Source organism: Buteo buteo, chromosome 5, assembly GCF_964188355.1.
Source record: "Buteo buteo chromosome 5, bButBut1.hap1.1, whole genome shotgun sequence".
Classification (NCBI taxonomy): domain Eukaryota; kingdom Metazoa; phylum Chordata; class Aves; order Accipitriformes; family Accipitridae; genus Buteo; species Buteo buteo.
In genome coordinates, this window is record NC_134175.1 from 7,336,523 (window position 1) to 7,351,793 (window position 15,271).

At 57.6% G+C, this 15,271-nt stretch overlaps 1 protein-coding gene across 5 annotated transcripts; it reads left to right on the top strand.

Moving 5' to 3' along the window:
* The first annotated feature begins 274 nt into the window (after window positions 1-274).
* Window positions 275-14,672, top strand: TMEM51 (transmembrane protein 51). 5 transcript variants are annotated; one of them, XM_075029225.1, is made up of 4 exons: window positions 275-289; window positions 466-560; window positions 11,619-12,076; window positions 13,433-14,672. In XM_075029225.1, exons 3-4 carry the CDS (start codon window positions 11,736-11,738, stop codon window positions 13,842-13,844), a joined length of 753 nt encoding a protein of 250 aa, XP_074885326.1. In that variant the 5' UTR covers window positions 275-289; window positions 466-560; window positions 11,619-11,735; the 3' UTR covers window positions 13,845-14,672. The 5 variants fall into 5 exon arrangements, with proteins under 5 accessions (XP_074885326.1, XP_074885325.1, XP_074885328.1 ...); XM_075029224.1 differs by lacking the exons at window positions 275-289; window positions 466-560 and adding an exon at window positions 2,409-2,467; XM_075029227.1 differs by lacking the exons at window positions 275-289; window positions 466-560 and adding an exon at window positions 4,592-4,760.
* Window positions 14,673-15,271: the final 599 nt, after the last annotated feature.

Consider the following 15,271-nt stretch of genomic DNA (forward strand, 5'->3'; position numbering starts at 1 on the left):
CCGCTGCTACAGAAAAGGCGGTTTCTGGCCGATACTCAGCTCCGCGGAGCGGGACAGCGGGAACACGAGGAGCCGCTTTATGAATGTCCCCTCTGTGCTCGTGGTCTCTAGGGCCCCTCTGCGGGGGGGGTGACCTGGCTCCAGCTCGGGCTGGGCTCTCCCCGCGCAGGATCAGTGACAGTCACCGCGTAAAGTGCATTTTCCCCCCCGCTTTCTCGCAGCTAACCTGCAGAGAAAACAATACCCTGCTATAGCTACCAACTGCCAGAGCTGCTGGAGACGACGACAGGTTTGTGTTTGATACAGGAAGGTGCTGCGAGGAGGGGAAGGAGCGGGGGCAGTTTGCCTCAGCAGGGTGGCAAAGCCTGAAAATGCATTAAATAATCAGTACAAGGGAAAAAAAAAAAAGATACACAGATAAAAACCATACGCAGATATATTTAATAATTTATTTTTTTTTTATAGTACGGCTCTCGAAATTGGCCTTTGATTAGAGAAGGAAGGTATCGTGAGTGGGAAAGGGCAGCCCTGCTGTGCACTGGGAGGAGGAGCCGGCGCAGGTGAGTCAGTGGAAAATACCACGGGCACCGTGCAGGATTGTGCTGGTGTGGAGAGATGCAGGGAAATGGGGGGTTCCACCTGGCATCCTGAGCACGGGTGCCCCCGAGGCAGGGCTGCGGCACGCTGATTCACAAGAGGGGACGTGACAAGCTATGTTGGGTTCGTGATGGCTTTTCCCTTTGCAAGGACTTGCAGGGCTTAAGGGACAGAAAAACTGCAGTGGCTGGTCGAGCAAGTGTAGCAATGCTGCTTTTTGACTTATGGTTGGGAAAAACCCACCCTGAGTGTCACCTCCAACAGAATTTCAGTCCTTGGGTGTGTTTAGTATTAAGGCCGGGTGGGAGAAAGGCCTGGACAAACACGTCCCGGTTGCCGCTGGGATGGCAGCCGGGGAGAGGTGTCGTGGGACACGGCATTAATTGTGATGGGGTTTGCCAAAACCGATGCCCAGCGTCTAACTGCCCCCACTGTGCCACTGCTTGGGGAGCATGCTCCAAACTTTAATTATTGTATGTATATTGCATGGAAAGATTGTTTAGTCACATCTTCATAGATAGGCACAGCAACGTGCAGAGGTTCCCCGCTTCCACACCTCGGAGCAGCCCATGACCCCATGCGTAACTGCGGCTGTTAATTGCTCGTTAGTAACCTCCTACCAAATTGGGGGCAGGAGCCCGGTGGGTCGGTTCAGCCTGGAAACCACGGGACCGTCTGGCTACGAGGCCAAGGCACGTGGCTAGCAGCCTGGCCGAGGGCCATACCCAGGAACGGCTCTTCCCGGTGAGCGGATGGTTAACTGGGAGCGTTTACAGAGGGCAGCGGGGTGGTAAAAGCGCTTTCCAGGGCTTGTTGTGAACACAAGCCTGGCTTTGTGGGGATGTTGGCTTTGCCCTGTTGAACGGAGCGATGAGCCCGAGCGGTTGTGGTTCCTTAAAACGGGGCTTTCTGCAAACAGTGCTTGGAACTGCTCGCTTGAGGAAAGGCTCTGCTCATTGCTACGAGCCGGTTTTCCCTCGCAAGCTGGTTTTTAAACTAGAGATGGGGGCTGTGATGCTTGGGGCGCTGTGCGGACCCTGCTTGGAGTGGGTGCGACACAACCCGCAGCCCCAGCCTGGTTTTCCCTATTCCGCCTGGGACCAGGCGTGGGAAAACATATGATTTTTATCTACTGCGCGATGGATTGTAGGAACTGCAGGAAAGAGGTGCTGCAGGACCAGCCTCCGGGGTGCAGGGACCCCCAGGAAAGCTGGCAGGCTGGTGTCCGTCCCCTTCACGCTTGGGCACGCAACTAGGGTGGGAAAAGGAACAGATTTTACTGGGGTGCCACCACAGCACATCCCTTTCCTGACTGAGCTCGTTCTTGCCGGCAGCGCAGACCTTCTGGAGAAGGGGAACCAAACTCAGCCTGTGCAGTTCCCCCCTAACCCCAACCCGCCCAGGCTTTCTGAGAACTTTGAGAAAATACCAAAAGAAACCACAGCTCCGGAATAGGGCTGGAGGAGAGCGTGTCGGTGATGGTCGGGATCAGCCCAGCCAGGCTTAACACGATGTCAGGAGCTTCCAGGAGAGCAACTCCCCCTCTGCCTCCCCTCGGGTCGCTGTGCGCTCTGTTAATTGCCCTCAGCCGGGGCAGATGTGAAGCGTTTGCGGAGGGGAAGGAGAGCCCTGCCTGCACCCCGGAGCCTCGCCTCCCTGCCCGGCCCCTTTTGAGGCTTCTCCTTGCTCCTGCCCCTCTCCACCCTCCCGGTTTCCAGCGGCGGACCCCGCCGCGGGTGGGTGGGCCGGGGCCGGGGCCTGGCCGGGCCGCCCCGCCGCCGAGGGCCGGGCGCTGCCGTAAAGCGCCGCCCCGGGAGGGCCGGGCCGGGCCGGGCCGGGCCGGCAGGGCCCCGCCGCGGCCGGGAAGGAGGTACGTGGGGTCGGGGTGGGCCCGGGGGCGAAGGGACCCCCCCCCTGCCCCGGGAAGGGACCGGCTGGGTGCCCGGGACAAGGGGCAGGCCCGGGGGGCAGGCTGGGTTGGGACCCCGGTGGGGTTTTGCTCTGTGGTGGTCGTCCCCCCCCCTCAGCACCGGGGCAGCTTGTGAGGGCTGGGATCCGCCTGGTGTGGGGGGGCCCACGGGGGTCTCTGAGCCTGGCCTGTGGGAGACAGGGCCCCCCCCCGGGCGAGCTCATAAAGGTGAAAGCACCCGTGGGGAGGGAAGCATCCCCAAAAGCGGGGTGTGGGCCAGTGGGCACTAGTGGGTCGGGGCGTCAGGGTTTTGGGGGGCGGCGGGGGTGACACGAGGGCTTGGGGGCACCTCGTCAGCCCCCGCCAGGTATCGGGGCGGCCTTCGTGAGAGGAGCTGTCCCTTGGGGAAGGATGAGCTGCAGCAACACCAGCGTGGGGAGGAGACGAGCCCCACGCCAAACCCACCCAGCGCCGTCGCGGCCGGTCCCCGCGGACGGCAGCGTGGCGGGGGGGGTCACGTATGGCGAGGCCGTTGCTCGAAGAGGGTCAGTCCCCGGGAAGGTGTGAGGGACGGCGTGTGCGCGAGTCCGTTTGGGAAGCAAACAAAGAGAAAGAGAAGGAAAACCTGCACCAGGCAGGTCCGTGCCGGGCGGTTTGTGAACCGAACGCCGGTCGGTGGGGTTTTGGTTCTTCTTATCGCGCCGTTACCACAAAAAGAAAGAGCGGCTCAGGGCTTTGAAGGGCTCCGGCAAATCTGCAAACGTCTCCCAAGTGTTAGTTTAAGAAAGAAATCCCACCATGAAAGCAAGTCGAGCAGCAGCAGTGGGGGTTTGGCAGCCGGAGTGGCCGTGGCCCCCGGTGTGTGCGGTTAGTCACTCTAGGTGTGTGCCGGGTCGGCACGCACCCTCCTGCGCCGTGGTTTTGGGATACGGCCCGTGACAGGCGCAATTATTTTAGGAAGCTCCTATCTCCGCTTGCTGCGATGATTAATTCCTGCGTTATCTTAAGGGGCAAGGGAAGGACAGCATTATGCTTGGGTTGGAAGGCAAGGTCAGGTAGGAAAGCCTGTCAGGTGGGTGTTTCTCGGTGGCTGCGAGTTTCGGTAGCCCGGTGCCGGCAGCTGGGAGGGAACGAAGCCTGGCCGCCCCACTCCACCAGTGCTAAGCTTGGCCTCTGTCACAGCCCTGTGTCGGGACTCGTAACTGCTGGGGAGGGTGGGTTTATTGACTTTATTGCTGACAGCTTTGCCTGGGTGTTTTTTCCCCCTCTAAGCCAGCTCTGCCCATTTGTGTGTGTGCCGGGTACAATCCCAGTGTGCATCTTCCCCTTATTGACTTAAAAACGGGCTGTCTCGGGAATGGCAGTGCACCCAGCGCCGGTGCAACAGAAGTAGATTGAGGTGCCTGGCTGCTGCGGAGGTTGCGTGTGAGGGACCCCCGTGTCGAGGGTTGCCCGTGCCCTGCGGAAGCTCCCTGGGTCTGGGGGAGCAGCGCCGGCCGTCAGCAGCGTGTCCCAAAGCAGTCGTCTGCAAAGACATTGTTGTTTGCTTTTTGGAGGTGATGGGGTGAGGATGAGCGTCTCTGAGCCCGGCGTAGCTGGGTTTGTTGGGAAGCAGGACCGTGTGAGCAGAAATCAGCAGTTCTGTGAGCAACATCCCAAATGAGACGGACTGCGCTCGGCTTCGTGTGGTGGAGCCTGGGTGAGATGAAGCTGCACCAGGACGCGTGCTCCTGGCTTTCAGCTAATGGGCTTTAGCTGCTGGTGGGATTTCAGGCTCCTTAAAAGCTCCTCCGGTGCAGACCTTGGCCATTGCTTGGTGGGATGCAGCAGCATTCCATCCCTCTACAATGTAGCTGAGTGTCCTGCAGCCATCCAAGGCCCTGGACGTCTTGGCATGACAGCCAGAAGGGAAAACCAACCTCCCAGGTGGCAATGAGGAATGCGTGGGTGTGGGGCTGATGAACCCAGCCCTCCACCGAAATGACACGGAATTATGTGAGATGCCTTTGATTTTATCTGTGGGTAATTACACGGGTGGGAAAATTCTCGGGAAGCGCCTGGGGAAGGAGGAATGTTTGGCCGTCGGTACCCTGAAGATAGCCGAGTGTTGGTGACGCTCAGCGCCGCGGCGGTGCCGTAACGTGCTGCCCACAGCTGCGCTCCCGTGGAGATCCTGGGAGGCCGGGGCCAGGCAGAGCTGTCTGCCCGCACTCCTGGCCGGAGCCCAGGAGGAGAGATCCCTCCGGCAGCCCAGGTATGTGTCTCTCTCCCGAACGCTGCTCAATGCGTTTCTTGTTCCCAGCGTAGTTATTAGGCAGAAACTGCTGTCGAGGCTCTGCTGAAGCAGCTGACTATCCTGCGTGAGCTGTGCAAGTAGCGTGCAGCGACATAATCCCCCGGCAAACCTCCATCCCTATCAAAATACCTGTGCCCGCCTCGCTGAACACTGTTGCTTTGTGCCTGGCTGGCTCCGTCCCTCCCCCTGCACCGCCCGTCTCTCCCTTTCTGCCCTGTTGGCTCCTCTCTGCCGTCTGCAGCGGGTTTTGTTTGTGGGTCTTGCTTGTGGGAGAAAGCTGTTTGAAAAGTGTGGGGAGAGGCGATGCTGCGTCGGGGGGCAGCGAGATGAAGGATGTTGCTGAAAATCCAGGCTGAGGATGAGGAAGGTGGCACTGGCGAGGCCGATGGCAGTGCAGCGTGCTGGATTAGTGGCTCGTAGCGAGGGGAGCAATGGGGAGGGAAGATAAGGCTCCGGGGGCTCCCGTGGTGTGACAGGAGCTGCTTGGAGCGCTCTGGGAGGGCTGGGAAGTGCTCGGAGGCAGTGAGAATGCCAGATTTGGCTTTGGAAGGCATCAGAAGGGCAGAAGGATAATGTCTACAAGCGCTGAAAGGCACTGGAGGAGAGTGCATTTTCCGGCACGGGGACGGCGCGAGGTCACAGACTAAAAACCATGCGCAGGCTGCTGGGAGGAACGGCTTTATCTCCGGCAGGAAACAGCAGATTTGGAAAACTGAGGAAAACCAAAACCAAACCAAACAAAACCCAAACGTGCAAAGTGGAGTCATAAGGAAAGCAGGAAGGAGACAAAGTCAAAGCGCTGGGATTTTCCCAGGCTGGCGTGCTTTCCCAGGCCTGGGCGCACAGGGTGGGCTGGCAGTTCGACTCCCTTGTCTAGCCCAAAGAGAGGTAAATGCCCCAAAAGCCCCGTCTCTGGCTCAGCAGAGCCTGGCCGGGAGGTGTTTGCCTGGCACCAGCTACAGGTGTGAGCCGGGCTCGGGAAAAGCCACGGGACGCTGCTCACGCAGCGGGCTGGGACACGGCGCGGGCTCGCCGACCTCCGGCGTTGCTGTGAGTTTGTGCTGGCACGGTCTCGGTAGCTGTGGCAACGTTATCCCTGGGAATAAATGGCGATGCCCTTAAATATAAATTTAAAAGGACTCTTTGTCCGAGTCCATTACTGGTTTGCAGCAAGCACTGCTCTGATGGCCGTAATGAAATAACAAGGAGAGGAAGAGTCTGGAAGGCAGTATCCCATATGTCGACGGCAAAGTTCAAGCTAATGGCCGGCTGCTGCATAGTGACGATTAAGGCTCGGGGGATATAGTTGCTGTGGCTTGTGTGATCTGTGCCAGCTCTTTAAACCGGTGGCGACTTGATTGCCCACCTGTGTCCGGAGTTAGAAAGGATGCAGTGGTGGTGGCAGATGCCATCAGCTGGAGAAGGGCCTGGCGCTGTGTTGTGCCGATGGGGCGTTCTGCGAGCCCCGTCCCTGTCGTCCTGCAGCCGTCAGCGGCATTGCGGTGGCCGCAGCGGGCAGCCGGCCGGGCGGATTTGCAGCATCCTAAGCCCGGGAGTGGGCTGGGCGGCCTTTGCTTTCCCGTGACGCCCTTGTTTTGCAGGAAACTGCGGCACTGGGGCTGGGGGCCCTGGGCTCTCCTCTGGAGTGGGCTGGTGCCAGACCCGGACAAGGGGGGAGCACCTCGTGTAGACTTTTAAGAAAACACTGCTGCTCGCCTGGTGCTGTCTGTAAGAGTGCGAGTGAGGAGGAGGTGTTAAAAAATAAAAATAAAATAAAAAAGATGGTGAAATAGCTCTTAAAATGTCTGTAGGGAATGCTAAGAGTGATGAATGTGGGTGCATTCCTGTGCGCTCTTGGCAGGAAGCATAAGCAGCAAAACGTGGAAAAGTCCTGGTAGTCTGCACGGGGCTGTCCCTCTGGGTCTCTGTATTCCCATGTATGCTCTAAAATGGGCTGGGTATTTGTCCGAGTGACCAGGAATTGGCCAGACGGGCAGCAATGCTGCTTTTCCCAGCTCAGCTGGATATCTCTAGGCATTTCTCTCCCCATTTTCCCTGCTGGGGCAGGGGAATTCCTTGCATCCCCTGGGCTGCATCTGGCCAGAAATGTCCCTGCTGCTGGGGCAGGTATAATGTGGGCAGCGAAAAAGAGAAAATATTGCCCGAGTCCTGACCTGTTGGTTGTCTGACTCCACGTGGAGTTCTGTGTTGCTGGTGGGTTGAGCCCTTGCGTAACGAGGGCTCCGTGCAAGGTTACTGCCGCTGTGGGAATGAGCTCCTGGGGATGTGCTGCAGTTGCTAATTAGCAGGGAGGGTGGTTAATGAGAAGGCTGGCTGGGCGTAAGCATGAAGATGAAGGTAGCTGTCCCTTGGAGCTGGGGCCGGGCAGGGAGGTGAAGCACAGCCTGGTTCAGTGTTACCCCCGTCTCCGATCATCTCACCCGACCCAGGGCCAGGGCCAAACCCCCTGGGACTTCCAGCCCCACCTCCAGAAGGCATAAAGCTCTCTGGAAATGTCCACGCATGAGCAACAGATCTCCGGTGTGTTGAGGATTGCTGCTGAAAGGAGCCAGGGGGACTCGTGGCCGTGACTTGGGAATAGGTGGGCACTGAACCGCCACCAGCCCTGGGAGCAGCTTGGGAAGGGGGAGAGCTGTGGCTCTGGTCATCCAATGTGAGCTAATGTGCAGTGGGCTCTAGGCTCTTTGGATGTTGGGAGAATAGATTTTTTATTCCCCCCCCCCAAAAAAAAAATTTCTAGAAAATTAGTCTCATATTTTTGGACTGGCGCTGGAGTTGCACACTGGCTTTCGGAGGCAGGCTCCAAGGGGACGCGTCGCGAGCTGTGCATCGTGCTCCGACTCCTCCTCGGGAGCGAGGAAGCCCTGGAGCTCAGTGTGAGCGAGCTCATCCCGTGCCCTGTGACTGTGTCAGGGTTTGACCCATTCCCCGAACTGCAGACTCATCTCTCGTGAACCCGTGACAAAGGTATCGCTGCTGGAGCATGAGCGGGAAGGTGATGTCATGAAACGGGAAAAATCCAAAGGTCGCGGAGGGCAGAGGAGCGTGGGTGCTGCCGTGGGCAGCGATGGGTGTCGTGCTTCCTCGTGAGTCACCCTGACGGGGTTGGCGTTTCACCAAGAGTACCGAGATGTGGAGCGTGATCCGGGGCTGACTCCGTCGGGGGGTCTGCGTCCCCGCGGTGGGACCGTTGTTGCGGAGGACTGGTGTCTCCCACAGAGGAGAAGGTGCTCTCTGCTGCTGGCCCGCCTGCGTGCCCGTGCCAAAAGCTTTTGGGGCACGGCCAGGTGTGTTGGTGTGCGGTGCTCGAGAAAGGGCTTATCCCGAGCGCTCCCGTGCCAAATTAACAGTCGGAAGCATCCTAAGAGAAATTGCAAAGCGTCCCTTGGCTCCGGCAGCCTGCAGGGAGCTGGTGAGAGGTGAGAGAAGCCTGGCTGAGCGCGGAGGGGGTGCGGGTGCCCCTCGGCTTTGCAGCCGTGCCGGTGGAGTTTAATGATTCGGAGATCCTGGTGTAAATCATTGCCAGCGCGGGGCCGCAGGCATGCGTGGGACGGGGACGAAGGTGGGTCTGGCTTGCAGGGAAGACCCCATGCCGCGGGTGGAGGGAAGGGGACGTGGGCAGGCGGGGGCCGGAGCGGGGCTGGAGCGCTTGACTAGCACTTGCCCCCCTGATGGAGGGGTTTGGTTGCCAACGGGAGCCGCAGCTCTGTGGCGCTGGTGAGCTGAGGGGGGAGAAGAGAACGGGCTCGCCTGACGTGGTGTAAGGATGGTGAGTAAGGGTCAGGCGCTCGGGGCTTTGCACCGTAGGAGAGCGCGGTGGAGCGGTTATGGTAAACAGGGAAATCATGGCAGAAAAATCCTTTGAGGATTATTAAACTGGTACAGCCATGGAGCAGGGAATTCCCCCATTGCTGGACCTGGGAGTACGGCGCTGTACGTGTGCTGCTCCAACCAGTCCGCTCAGGACAGCCGCAGCAGATGCCACCTTGGAGATACCGGCCACAGTGAGATTTTGGGAGCGAGTCGGTGGTTGGTTTGAGGCTTCCTTGAACCCTCAAGTTGCGGCACCCTTTTGCCGTGCTGAGCGGTGGCCATCTCGCCGGGGCCGTCCCTGCTGCTCCAGACAGCGCCAGGAATGCTGGATGTGAGACAGAGATAGCAGCAGCTCTCTTCTCTGGCCGTTGACGTCAGGACGCCGGGGTTATTGCTAAAGCAGCGATAGGAGTGCGCTCTGGGAAGCCAAAAGAAGAGCTAATTCAATGGAGAGACAGACTTGTATGTCAAGTCTCCTGCTTTAATCTGATTGCCAGGGCTGCAGGGTAGCACAGCGAGGGATCTGCGTAAAACTTTCAGGCATAGAGATGATGTAGCAGCTGAAGTCCCACCCGCTTCCAGGGGTGAGGTGCCCAAGGGAAGCCAGAAAGGTCAGGAACAGGCATGGGGGTTTAGACACCACGGGTAAATGTTACCAGCCCTGCATGTTTTCTGTGGCCACCGTGTGTGCGGTGCAATTTTTCTTCCCCAAAGCCATCGCAGCAGTTTGCAAGGGAGATCTCGGCTGGCTGATGTCCGATTGTGAAGTGCCTTCCCAAATACCATAGGGATGGGAGCTCATCTGGATAAATAGGTAAGGACAAAACCCCACAGCTGCCCATGCAGTAAAGTTTGGAAGACTGCAAATGAGAAGCAGGGGTGCTGATAAATCAGAGCCTCAGTGGTCCTCACCGCAGGCTCGGGCATCACCGGCACGGCTGGGAGCGGGGCCTGATGCAGCAGAGGGTGGAGGAAGGACGAGGACGTATGGTGCAGTTTGCCTTGTGCATGGTTTTATGGGCTCACGCAGCATGGCGAGCGTGTGGCAAGTTTGCATTGCAGGCACTCTCCAGAGCAGAGGGGGCTGTTTGGGAAGCGTGGGATGTAGACGGTGCTCTACATAGGCATCGCTTGCCCCAGCGCGCTCAGGGGCAGGCAGGGAGCAAAGACTTTGTGTAGGAGGGCAGAGGCTGCTGCTGGGACCCGCAGTCTCAGGTTCAGAAGCGCTCGGGTAGGACGTGCTGCCGAGCTGTGATGGCTCTCAGGATGTTGGTGAGGACCTTTTGGGTGTAGCGTTTGCCACAACCTCGGCAGCTGCTTGCTAGGACTGAATTAAAGCCGGGGGCAGGTTAGCGGGGCAGGGGATGCCTTCCCCGAGGGGCAGATGGTGCTGGCTCTGCCAGCGGGGCTGGGCATGATGGGCTTGCCCCTGCCTGCCTGCCTGCCAGCAGCTTCCGTAGGGCAGGGCTCGGCAGCTTGTGTTTGCCCAGTAACCCTGGACAGACCGCGGGAGCGAAGACTTTGCCCTGCCCGGATCCGTGTGAATGCTGACAACCCTGATGCGGGGCTGGAGCTGGGACATCCCTCGGTGAGCTTCTGAAGCGGTGCTTGGGCACAGGCGGTGAGCGGGCTGCAAGGGAGAAGTTGCTCTGCAGCTTTCTCCTCTCCTCTCCGGGCTTGCGTGCGTGTCTTTTCCTGTAAGCAGCTGGAGCTGGTCTGTTTTCTGGGAATGCTGGTTTATTCTGGCCCTTGACCCTGTGAACTAGGCTTGCGCTCGAGCTAAACAAGCAAACGTGAAGCTTGGGACCATCGGACAGGACGGCCGCGCTGAAGGGTGAGGGCGTGTATGGAGACAGCACGCAGCAGCAGCGTACCCAAGGGCGATTTCTAGCACAAACAAGTGTCGAGAAGCCGGGGAGGAAAGGATAAAACTCTGGCACGTTTGCGCAGCTGCATGCTGGTTTTGGCACATGCGTAAAACTGGGAGGCTGCAAAGGAGGCTGCTGCAAGGCTCGTTCGGGTGGAGATGGGGGAGCTTTGTTGCAGGGGTCGGAGTTACTCACCCGCGGTTTGCAGGAAGGAGTTGCACTTGCCATCTTCGCAAGCTGAGGTAAGGGAGGCGAGCGGCCAGGAGATGCAGTTCCACATGTTTGTTTTTGGAAAGCGAGCGCATCTGGTCCTGGCGACTCAGAAAACGCAGACGTTCGAGGCGACAGCGGAGGAGGAGTTCCCATCTGTGGCCTGGCTGGTCAGGAACGGCGGTGCTCGGACGGACCCGAGCCCGCTGTGGTCAGCAGGACACAGCCAGGGGACTCAGCGCCAGCATGTGTTACTCCGGGGTGGGCGAATGCTGGCCAGAAGCGAGAAGGGCTGTACTGAAGGCTCGCTTTCGCAGCAGCCCTTGCCCCAGCAGCGGTTGGGGGAAGGCGCAGGGTTGGCTTGGCTGGGAGAGCGGCAGTTTTGCTTTCTCTTCTCTGGGCAGGGAGGCATTGCAGTGCAGGCAGCCCTGCTCCGTCTCGGACAGAGGAAAAAAGAGAAGTTGCACAGCTAGAGGTTTGTTTCTGAGCGGTTTCTGGTTAGTTTGCATCGTCAGCGGCTGTTTGCCTAAGGCAGTGCAGCTCCATAAAGCAGGGAGTATTTGTATAAGCAGTGAACTTTTTTTGGGTGGCATTTTTGCTGGTGCTGTGAAGAGGTCAGTTATCCTGTTCCTAGGGATGGTTAATGTAAGTCCTTAGCAAATGTTAGTAATTCAGTTCTTTCCTAAGGTTGATGGATATTATGGTTGAGGAAGTAGCAAAGGGTCACGATGAGAACAGCCAGCAATGATCCTGCTGCCAACTGCCGTGTTGTGTCCTGACACGCGGGGGAATTAGATTTCCAGCATGAGTTGGATAAAACGATGATATCGCGGCCAGCGAAATGGTATCGGCGTAGCCTTTGCCTCCCGCCGTGCCCTAACCATCACTTTCCATCTCTTCCCAGAGCTCGCTGCCTGCCGTGGGAGGGGACCGCACGCATGGTAGCAGGCCTGTACCCGTCCCGACCCGAGCCATGCTGTAAGGTGAGGGCAGCCCAGCCGGCCAGCCAGCAGCGGGAGCGATGGCCCAGTCTCGGACCAACGGCTCGCACTACGCCCTGACGGCAATAGGGCTGGGGATGCTCGTCCTCGGCATCATCATGGCTGTCTGGAACCTCGTCCCCGGCTTCGGCCCCGCCGACAAACCCGCCACCCATGCCGGGAACAGCAGCAAGCCCGACCGCGGCACCGGGGGCATTTTGAAGAGCAAGACTTTCTCGGTGGCGTACGTGTTGGTAGGGGCAGGCGTGCTGCTGCTCCTGCTTTCCATCTGCTTGAATATCCGGGACAAGAAGAGGCAAAACGAAGATATCGTTCGCGTGCAGCACCAAGCGTCTGTGGAGCCCTCGCACCAGGAGGACAGGTGAGCCTTTTGGGGGAGAAAGAGAGCAGGAAGGAGCGTAGGAACGAAACTGAGGGCTGTTACCCTTCTTCAGCGAGGTCAGGAGCAAGAAGAGTCAGGCTGATAGCAGCATGTGCTATAAAATAAAGGCAAGTGTGTCTCGGGGTTTAGGGTTTGAATACGTTCCCAGATCAGGAAGGAACGACTCCAGCTGTATTTATGGTGCTGTAGGTGAAAGGGAGCATTGTTTGTGTATAAACCGGGGTCGAGATGGAGCCGTGGCCCAGCCAGTGCTGCCAAGACATGCCACTCCTGGCTTTGTCAGCCTGCGGTCAGCGTGCTACAAGGGAACGCTGGGGGCGGTGGTTAATGGTTAACGCAGAATAGCGGGCTCGCTGCTGCGAGCCAGGCGAGGAAGGGGCTGCAGAGGGAGAGGAGCAGGAGACGCAGGATGTGCTGTCTGGCTGGGTGCAGCCAGAGGTGGCAAGCAGCCTTTCAGCTGCGGCAGCAAATGGAGTTTAGACCCGGTGAAAGTTTGCAGGGCTCTCCTGTTCGCTCGGGGAACTCGCAGCGAGCGGAGCAAAGGCTGCTGCCGCAGCAGGCACGGTCTGAACAAACACAGGGCGCGGGAGAAGTCCCCGGCCGTCTCGGCAGCCTGGGGAATCGGCACGGTGCCCGGTGAGGGCTGTGCCTGTGCAGAGAGAGATGGGGGGCATTGGGACGCCCTGGAGTGTGAGGTGGCAGGAGGAGACGATGGCTCTGCTGGCTGCTGCCTAGGGAATGCTGCGGGGGAGAGCTGTCATCGGTGACTGCAGAGAATTACTCTGTGTGCAGATCCACCCAGAAAACTGTTTTCCCTTATTAGATTGTAAAGGTAACTTCGTAATGCAGAAGCAGTGCCAAGTACGTGTGCGCAGGTACCTGTGGCATAGATGGTAATGTATTGCAGAGCCGAATCTTTGCAGAAATGCTCAAGGTAGATACCCAACCCAAAAGACCTCCAAATGGCAAAGGCAGAGGGGTGATGCCCCTTCCAAATGTGTTCTGGCTGATCATCGAGAGGGGGGGAGAGAAATCAGCGTTCTGCTGGGGGAAATCTCTGCTGCACAATAGAAAAAGAGGTTTTGTGGGCAGAGAAAGCGATGACCAAAGATGGACCTATGTCACAAGGAAGTAAAACCAAGTCTGAATATAGGTGGGGTTGTGATCTGTTCTGTCAAACAAAAAGGAACTGGTACATAATGTAGAAGGGCAAATAATTTGTTAAGGTTTTGAGGCAGGGGGTGGTTTTATTCTCTCTTCTCCAACCCCTACCCACAGTGAAGCTGAAATGATGTGCTACTGACAGCCTGATTTTTATTTTTTTTTTCCCTCCAGTCAAGAAGAGGACGAAGACGTGTCTTCCCAGTACTACGTCCCCAGCTACGAGGAGGTGATGAACACAGGCTACTCTGAGCCCAGAGACTCAGACAGGAGCAACAGGATCAGCGTCTCCCTGCCCTCCTACGAGTCGCTGACGGGGCTCGACGAAAGCACCCAGCCGCCGGGAGCTGCCAGCGCAGAGCCCGGCACGGAGCGGCAGCCCAGCCGGCACAGCTCGCGCCTGAGCAAGCGGCTGAAGCCACTGAAGGTCCGGAGGATCAAGTCAGAGAAGCTGCACTTGAAGGACATCAGGCTAAACCTTGCGCAGGGGAACAGCACAGCTCCTATCACGATAGAGCCGCTGACCCCTCCACCCAAGTACGAGGAGATCCAGGAGAAAGTGCCAGAGAGCCAGCAAATGACTTAAAAAAAAAAAAAAAAAAAAAAAAAAAAAGAAAGGAATCTGTGATGCTGCTGAGGGTTTGTTTTTTTGGGGTAGTTTTGTTTTGTTTTGTTTTCTTTCAAAATAACCACACTAAGTGGGGCTCGGTCTGTGGGTGCAGAAGCAGTCAGGGCTCCCTGGAAGCTGCCATGCAGAGGACACAATGGGTGCATAGCGCTGCGACATGGGGACGGGACAAGCTTTTCCCGGGACGGGGCTTTACAAAAGACTAGGGGGAAAGAAACCTGAATGCCAATAGCTCTGCTGCTCTGAAGTAAATGAAGGCTGGAAGTACCAAAAGCGTAATTTGTGGTGTTTTGCATAAGGACCACCAATGCATCTTCTTACCCCCTCTCCCCTTTGCTGCCAGCAAGACTCTTCCAAGCCACCAAACTGATATTGAACAAGGATTTTCCAAGTGGAAAAGGGAAATGTTCCTTGTTTTTTCAGTGCCTTTTCTTTGAGTAAGGGAAACCGCGTTGCCAGAGTAGCACTGCGGCTTTCCCCTGGCTCCCGGCTGGAGCTGGGATGGTGGCCCAGGGCCAGCCCCAACTCCTGCCAAGGTCTGTGCTTGCTGGTGGGAAGCGGGCCGAAACAGACCCCGTGGTCCTCGGGGAGAGGATGGATTTCTTGCCTCGGTTGCCTTCCCCTGTTGTGTCTTTTGCTCCAATGAGAAGGGATGGTCCGTTCGAGGCAAGTGGATAAATCCAGGGGGTTGGGAGCCGAGTGCGCTGCTGCCAGGAGGTGTGCAGGGTGAAACGACGGCTGAGCATGCTGTGCGAGCAGTTCTGAATAAATATTTTTTACATTGTGTTTGTGTGTGTGTGTGCACTCGTGCGTAGTTGGCCCTTCCCAAGGTTTGCAAGGCGAAGCGCCCTGAAATCAGTCGGCTGTTTTAGAGCGGATGCTGCTCCACGGGCATCCCGGCCATGCGCCGCCTCCCGGGCTTCCAGCAAAGCCATCGATGACAAAGCCGTCGGCATATTCAGCCACAGGCTCCCTCGGATGGTTGGATTTTGGAAGGTGTGGGTAGAGAGGAGAATCTCCCATGAATTTGTAGCAGATGTCAGCATGGCCAGTCTGCTCTCTGCCTCTGGGCTGCCGGTACGGATGTGGCTTTGTTGCTATGACGCTGATACTGATGTAGTTACGGACTGTTCAACAGAGGTTGACTTGGCACTGTGGTTGATAGAAGGTGTGAGAGGAGCACAAGTGACCGAAACGAAGGCAAAGAAGAGATGCTGGTCCAAATCCATACAACAGTTTCTCTTGTTAGTTATTATTTCATATTGCAGCTCTTAATTTCTGTTGTAGCGCAGGAATTTTACTTTGCCATGCCCCAAGGCACAGTCTCAGATAGGCAAAACATTGTGAAATAAGGGACTCCCTTACAGAAGAGAAGGAAGAAAATA